The 8,058-nt window shown below is 55.0% G+C and overlaps 1 protein-coding gene across 1 annotated transcript; it reads left to right on the top strand.

The window, feature by feature from the left end:
• Window positions 1–6,893: 6,893 nt before the first annotated feature.
• On the top strand, window positions 6,894–7,815 carry NEUROG2 (neurogenin 2). The gene has a single exon (XM_009895986.2). The coding sequence runs from the start codon at window positions 6,959–6,961 to the stop codon at window positions 7,652–7,654; it is 696 nt and encodes a 231-aa protein (XP_009894288.2). The 5' UTR covers window positions 6,894–6,958; the 3' UTR covers window positions 7,655–7,815.
• Window positions 7,816–8,058: the final 243 nt, after the last annotated feature.

Here is an 8,058-nt window from a genome sequence, read left to right as displayed (position 1 = left end):
TTCCACTACCTTCATGGTGCAGAACTTGTTCCTAACATCCAAACTAAATCTGCTCTTCTCTCATTTCAAACCATTGCCCCTCATCCTATCCCTGCAGACCTTTGCAAACAGTCCCTCTTGTAGCCCCCTTCAGGTACTGGAAGGTTGCTCTAAGGTCTCCCTGGAGCCTTCTGTTCTCCATTATATCTTAGAACAATTCTGTCTTGCATATTCACAAGTAGGTGATGCCCAGGAAGCAGCTTGGCTAAGACAATTTATAAGACCCAACAGAATAATTTTGTCAAAAAATAATTACAAGTCCTTGATCTATTATATAATTGGACCAAACAAAATGAGAACAGAGTGACCTGTATCTAGTTTTTTTTACAGGTTTTAGGGTATGATCACTCAGATGTGTTTTACAACTACAAAAAACCCCAAACAAAACAAACACCCCCCCACACACACAAATCCCAAACAAACAAGCAAAAAAAAAACCCTACTTGAAGTTTGGGGTTGGAAAAGGGTAAAAACCCTAATCCACCTCACTGCAAAATGTATTGTTTGGCATCCATCTGAAACCCTCTCTGTGTTCCTAGGTGTCAGCCTAGGATGTTTTTTTCAGGCTGTCTGTGAGAAACAGAGCCTGCTACTTTGTGCTCCTATTTTATTAGGTAAGCCATAAAAAATAAGCAAACTATCCTGAAGAAGATGACCAGCAGGTTGGTGGGGGGGGGGGATTCTGACTCTGGTGTAGATCCCACCTCCAGCGCTGGGTCCAGCTTTGGAGTCCTCAGCACAGGAGAGCCATGGACCTGCTTGAGCAGCACCAGAGAAGGCCACAGCAATGATCAGAGGGACAGAGAGCAGGCTGAGAGAGTCGGGGTTGGTAGGAGAGATCCAGGAAGTTCTTTTACACTGAGGGTGGTGAGACCCTGGCTCAAGCTGCTCAGAGAGGTGGTAGATGCCCCATCCCTGGCATAATTCCAGGTCAGATTGTCTGGTTCCCTGAGCAACCTTACCTGGTTGCAAATGTCCCAACTGAGAGGTAAGAACGGCTCCACCCCAGTGTCACCTGGGGTCTCTCCGTCCGGGGCACGCCTGGCCCTTGCCGCCTCTTCCAGCCCTGCCCAGCCACCACCACCAGGTGGCGCCGTAAGCCCGCCCGCCAGAGCCCGCGGCGGGACCCCGGCTTCGGGCGGGACCCCGGGAGCAGGACAGACCCTGGGATGGACACCGAGACAGACCCCGGGACCAGGGGCAGGACCCCGGCGCTGGCACAGCACCTCGCTCCACAGCAGGACGGGCGCTGGGGCGCGGAGAAGCGGAGCGGGGCCAAAGAAGGAGCAGCGGCGGGTTGAATGGCGCCTTTAAATTACTGCTGACACCTCTGTTAGAGCTCCCTAAAATCTCAATCAACAAGCCATTAGAACTCGACGGGAGTAAAACTAAATCCTCGTTTAAGTGTATTTATCCGCTCTCTTTTCTCTCTTTCAAATGCTAAATCCATTTCAGCATATGCCCCTTCTTTCTCTCCCTTTCTCTAAAGCCTGGCAGCCCGCACCACTCTTGTAAATATGAAAGATGCTAATCATATGACATATCACGTCTCAGTCGGAGCCTAGAATAAAGCCTTGAGATTTGGGATCATTGCCTCCAGACAACAGCTTCATCAGCCGGAAAGTTGGGTTTTTTTCTCCTTTCCTTCAACTCTCAATCCCTTCTTTGTCTGGGAGAAAATGCAGCCAACTCGAGCCACCCCGGCCATATGGTTCACTCTGTGTTTTCTTAGTTGAATCCTGAATTGTTTGTGACTTGCGAAGGGGGTTCTTTTTTTTCCCCCTTCTTCTTCTTCTCTTTCTCTTTTTTTTTTTTTTTTTTGAAAGTGTGTATAAAGACATAGAAGAGGCTTTGCAGAGTTCCTACATGTTCTTCACGTGTTCGTTTCACACACTCCTTCTGCAGCCACTTCACTCTTACCCTTCTAAGAGCCAAAAGAGAAAGCCCTGGACACACTTTGAGCAGTATCACAACATAGTCCCCAACAAGAGCCAAAAGAAAAGGCCCTGGACACACTTTTAGCAGTACCACAACACATTCCCTTCTAAGAGCCAAAAGAGAAAGCCCTGCACACACTTTCAGCAGTACCACAACACATTCCCTTCTAAGAGCCAAAAGAGAAAGCCCTCCACACACTTTCAGCAGCACAACACACTCCCCTCTAAGAACCAGAAGAGAAAGCCCTGCACACACTTTTAGCAGCACCACAACATATTCCCCTCCAAGAGCCAAAAGAGAAAGCCCTGCACACACTTTCAGCAGCACAACACACTCCCCTCTAAGAACCAGAAGAGAAAGCCCTGCACACACTTTTAGCAGCACCACAACATATTCCCCTCCAAGAGCCAAAAGAGAAAGCCCTGCACACACTTTCAGTAGTACCACAACATATTCAGGCATCTTGTGGTGGGGTTGCTTTGGCAGGTGGAAATGCCCTCCTCAAAACGTGATTTGTCTTGTTTGTAGCCATCAGGGTTGGATTTGTGGCCTGTGTGAAACAGTTATCTGCTTTACTAGCAAATCCCATCTCGAAATGCCTCGGCTCAGAGAAGCCCCCAAGTATTTTGAGCAAGGAAGAGTGGCTTTTAAGACCTGTATAAATTAGGAGCTGAATGAGGTCGGTGCACTGGAGTTTGGATAGCCCCCTGTTTGATAGCAGCCTGCCAAATTTTCCTTTTCTCTCTTTTCCCTTACACAAACCCCCCAAAAAGGCCCTTTCACCAAATCATTAAATTCTACAGAGGTGGTCAAGCTAGTCCTGCTTTTCAGGCCTTCCAGAAAGAAAAGGGTCCTTGAAGTTTAGAAGATGCCCAAGGAAAACTCATTGAATGACATCAAAAGAATGAGTTTCCATAGCTGTTGAAGCACGAGAGCCGTGTAGCTGCACAAAGGCGGGTTGGGGCAGTGGGACTGTCCCACTGCTCTATCCCAGCACAATTGGGTCACTGAAATAGGGAATTAATTACCATTGGAGAGTGGGCAGCCCATTCACCACTGGCTGAGTTTTATTAAACGCCAATATAAATAACAAAACAACTCTTGTGGCTGCACTATTCCTACACGCCAAAGGAAGGATTATGTTGGGGATTAACATCTTAAAGTCTATGAGACTTTCTGACTCAAGGCTCGGAGCTGGTAATCGTATTTGTCTCCTGGTTCAGCGATTAGTGCTCTCCCCGGCGCACCTTCGCCTGGACGGCCAATGTCCCTTTTTGCAGGCACTGGGGTTTTCACACAATCGGCTGTTCTTTTCCCCACAGCCAGAGAAAAGAATAAGAAAACTGAAGCGTGTTCACGCCATCCTCAAGCTTCTTCTCTTCTTCATGGGAAAGGAAGGCACCGGTGGCCTTTTTTCACAAGGGGGGGGGGGGGCGGGGGGCAAGGCAAACCCTCTCGTTGGAGGGGGGCGGCCCCGGCGGGGTTTGGGCCGGGGAAATCGCTCCGCGGGCCTGCACCTGCCATGCAAATCTGCTGAACAATCAGCCCCCGATGAGGGGCTCGTCTGCCCTAGGCTGGGGGGGCCAGGGTGGCGGTCTGAAGGGGGGACCCCCTCTTGCCTCGATCCCAGAATGAACCCCAAACTTGCTAGAGAGGCTCAGGGGGCTGGCTCCCATCCCTCCCCGCTGCGCTTTTGCCTGCACTGTGCATGGTGAGGGCAGGAAGGACCTGGGCTCAAGGAGCAGACACACAGCACAGCCTCTGATTTCTGCCCTCCCCCCCGAACATCCCAGTGCACTGCTGGGCAGAGACATATTCTGACCCCCAGTTTAAGAGACATATTCTGACCCCCAGTTTAAGTGCAGAATCATCCCACTTGTGGGGTTGATGGGTGCTGCCACAGGAGTAGGCACCCTCAGATTTGGAATTCAGGGTGTACCCTAGTGTGGGCAGCCATGCTCCTCCAAACCCTCAGGAGACCTTGGACCTGGTGGGGGTGAGGGAGGCAGAGCTGGAAGGGGCCAAGCCTTCCTGTCCCTGCAGCTTTGTCCCCACGCTTCCCCCGGGGGTGTTGCACCCCCATTCACCTGGGCCAGGCAAAGCCATTAATGCTGGCTCACAACTTGTGAGGTCGAAGTGTGGATGGGCTCTATCCAAAGGTCTCTCAGCAACACAGACCCTAAACTTTTAGGGCTATTGGGTCGCCTCAGAGTTCAAGCTTCTTACAGCAAACAAAACCTTTCTGAAGGTCTCCCCCTCTCCCTGCACACAAGCTCAGCGTCCTTTATTTCTGGGCGGTGTGATAAGCTTAAATCATTGTGCTCCCATTTCTTGATCGTTGCCTACTTTGGGCTTTTGTTCCTGTAAAGTAGGATTGAGTCTAGCAAAGGGGCTGAAGTTGAACAGTTTGACCCTTGGAGGACAGTTCAGGCAGTGGCCAGCGGCAGCAGTTCCCTCTCCCCACCACTCTTGGCCCCGTGGCTCTTGACTGAGCAGCTCAGTCAGCCACAGACCACACAAGCACCAGGAAGGCTGTGAGGACTCAGGAGCCTTGGTCACCTTGAGCTCAAACCTGCAGAGAAACTGCTGCACTGGGGGGGAAGGCAAACCTCAAAAAGGCACCCCAATGACTTACACACCTTGGGTCTGGCAAAAACTGGGCTTGTGCCCTCCTGCTATGCTCCAGCACCACAGGTGCCTTCCCCATTATTTCACCACCTCCACCTAACCTCTCCATCACGTTCACATCAGCAATGGAAGGGCAAAAATCTCAGTAAATAGGCTGGTCCTGTCACAGCTGACTGCTCTGCCCTTTAAGGTGCTGAAAGAGAAAAGGTCCCTTTGTGTCACTCTCCTGGCATACCAAGAGGACACACAGATTTTCGAGAGGAGGCAAAAGGAGTGCTAAAGTCTCTGGAAAAAAGTCACAGAGGTTGTCCAAATAGATCATCACTGGAACAGGCTGCCCAGAGAGGTGCTGGAGTCTCCACCTCTGGAGATTCCAAAGCCCCCATGGATGCTGTCCTGCAGAACCTGCTCTAGCAGAGCATTGAACTAGATGTTCTCCAGAGGTCCCTTCCAACCCCTATCACTCTGTGGTTCTGTGACCAGCTAAAGCATAACAAGCCAGCAGTCACTGATCTCAGAGGAGGATGGATGCAGACACAGCCCTTAGGGAGGGAAGTGCCAGGAGCCCAGCAATGAAAGCTAACACTTGAGTATACCAAAGGCTGAGGCAGCCACCCTGCTGTGATCGCAGGGAGCAAGACAGGGGCCACGAACTCAGCAGGTCCATGGTGTGCTCAGTGAGACATTCACTGAGATTTTAGCATTTTCACCTGTTGGGGGCTTTTATCCATCAGTCATAAAGTTCTGTTTCAAAGTCTAACTCCTCAAAAAAGCCTCAGTGATGGAGTGTCCACAGTGCTATGGGTTTCATCCCTAGGTCCTCCATAGGTCCTCCTGCCGCTCCTTCCCTCCCCGTGGGTCTGTCAGGCAGAGCAAGCCTGCTGACCCCGGGGGCATGTCGCCAGGCCTAGCTATTCACCAGGGCTTTCTGCCCCAGAGGGTGGTCTGGAAGAGGAGTAGGGAGCGGGGGGGCGAGGGGAGGCTTTACTGGCAGATTGACAAGTTGTGTTTTAGAAGTCTTCTTGAGCCTGTCCTGTGTCCAAGAACTGTGTGTGACAGCACTGGGTGAAGACCACAGCCTGTACACTGGGACTCCTGCCTGGCAGAACAGTGATGTCAGCAGCGTGTGGCTCTCCTCACTCTGCCCCTTGCAGAACCTCCCCGAAAACGGGGGGGCAAGACGAGGTCAGCCCAGCACTGGCACAGTGACTGCACTGCAGCACCCAGCCTTGGCAAGCAGCTACACCCCATGGGCATGCTGCACCCTGGGGGAACCTGACATCACTGATAGCCCATACAAGGGGAATGTCCCCCTCCAACAAGTCGTGTACTCATCATAAAATCACAGAATTGGTTTTGCTGGAAAAGACCTCTACAATAATAAAGTTCCAACCATCAGCCTCACACCAGCATGAGCATTAAACCACGTCCCAAAGTGCCATGTCCACAGGTTTCTTGAACACCTCCAGGGATTGGGACTGTTCCAATGCTTGACCACTCTTGCAGGGAAGAAACTTTTCCTAATCTCCAACCTAACCCTCCCCTGGCACAATTTCAGGCCATTCCCTCTCATCCTATCACCTGATCCTAGAGAGATCATCACCAATTATGTCCCATGCACCACTCTGCCCCCCCCCCAAGCCCCCATGCCCACCAGGGGGAACCCACCTCTGCCATCCCCTCAGGGCTGCAAACCCTGCCAACACAACACGCAGTTCCCCTGGATTCCTCCCCCCCAAAAGAGAGGGAAGCGAGAGGAGGGGGGAGCAGCGAAGGGGACAAGAGGACAAGGGGGGAGGGGGGCTGGGGGGGTAGTGGTGGTGATGTCGCAGCCGCCGCCGTCCCTTAATGAGCGGCTGAAAGGGAGCCGGCTCCGGCGCGCGTGGCGCCTTGATTGGCCAGCTGCGCCTCGCGCGCATCCCACCCGCCCCCTCCCCACCCCGCCGCGCGCGCGCCCCCCCACTCGCGCCCGCCCGCCCATTCATTAATAAATTAGCGGCACGCTCCAGCCGAGCGCGAGGCACCAATGGCGCGGCCCCGGCGCCGCGGGAGGGGGGCCCCGGGGGTAGGTTTGATTGTTCCCCGCGGGGTATATAAGGGGTGTTAAGGAGGGTCGTGTGCCAGACACGCAGCCCACCGGCCCCGGGCAGCTCCCGCCGCTGCTGCCACCGCCCCTGGGGCGCGTGCCAGCGCCGCGCCCCCTCCCCCGTCTGCTTTTACCCTCCCCCAACGTCTCCCCCCGCTACTCCGTACGCCCCGTCAAACCGGCGAACCGTTAAACCGCGGCGCATCTCAACCCGTGAAGCGAGGGTCCCGCTCCTCGTCCTCATCCCCGGTGCCGGTGTCCCGGAGGATGCTGGTGAAGGCGGAGGGGCTCACGCCGCCGGGCGAGGACGAGCTGCTGCTGCTGGGCTTGGCCTCGCCCGCCCCCTCGCCCTCGCTGCCGTCTAGCGCCGAGGAGGAGGAAGAGGAGGAGGAGGAGGAGGAGCTGCGGGCAGCCTCGCCGGCGAGGCCCGTCGAAGCGCGAGGGTTACGGCGAACGGAGGGAAAGCGACGACCGGGGCGATCCCGCGGTGCTCCGCGAACGGCTCGGACGGCGGAGACCGCTCAGCGGATCAAACGGAGCCGGCGGCTGAAGGCCAACAACCGGGAGCGCAACCGAATGCACAACCTGAACGCGGCGCTGGACGCCCTCCGCGACGTGCTGCCCACCTTCCCCGAGGACGCCAAGCTCACCAAGATCGAGACGCTGCGCTTCGCCCACAACTACATCTGGGCCCTCACCGAGACCCTGCGACTGGCTGGAGCGACGAGGCTCGGCCCAGAGGCGGTGGTGGCGACGGGGCCGGTAACAGGAGGGGGAGGTCCCGCCGAGGGCAGCCCCTCGCCCGCTTCCTCCTGGAGCGGCGGCTCCGTCAGCCCCGCACCCTCTGCCTCCTCCTACGCCTGCACTTTATCCCCCGCCAGCCCCGCCGGTTCCGCCTCGGATGCCGAGCACTGGCCCGGCCGCTTCGCCCCGCCGCCGCTGCCGCCCCGCCGCTGCCTCTAGCCCGAGGGTCGGTCCCGGGAGGGGACGGCGGCGGCGGCATCTGCCCGCTTCCCAGGGCAGGCTGTGGGAACGGCACCTGCCAAACCAAACTTGGGCTCTTCTCTCCGATGTGCACTTTGTCCCGTTTTTCCCAGATCTGTCACCAGGGCTTTTGTGTGTGCTCGCCCCCCCACCCCCCTTCCATCTCCCTGCTCCCTCTTTTGCCATCTGTCCCTTAGGATTTATAGGCGGGATGGGGTGGGGGGGGTGGGATGGGGGGAGAAAGGGAAGAAAAAAAATAAAGTGAAATAAAAAGTAAATTGTTTTGTTAGGGGTGCAGGTTAGAAGTCATTGTATAATTTGTAGGCTTTGTGAGGGCTGAATGCAAGCGTGGAAATTTAGGCTGAACTCTCTATCAAAAGGGG

Source organism: Dryobates pubescens, chromosome 24 (genome assembly GCF_014839835.1).
Source record: "Dryobates pubescens isolate bDryPub1 chromosome 24, bDryPub1.pri, whole genome shotgun sequence".
In the NCBI taxonomy this organism is placed as follows: domain Eukaryota; kingdom Metazoa; phylum Chordata; class Aves; order Piciformes; family Picidae; genus Dryobates; species Dryobates pubescens.
Note: the sequence above shows the minus strand (reverse complement) of the source record. Positions and strands in the feature narration are given on the sequence as shown.

Excerpts from the sequence above, each read along its gene's own strand:
- NEUROG2 (XM_009895986.2), top strand. The coding sequence starts at position 6,959 with ATGCTGGTGAAGGCGGAGGGGCTCACGCCGCCGGGCGAGGACGAGCTG.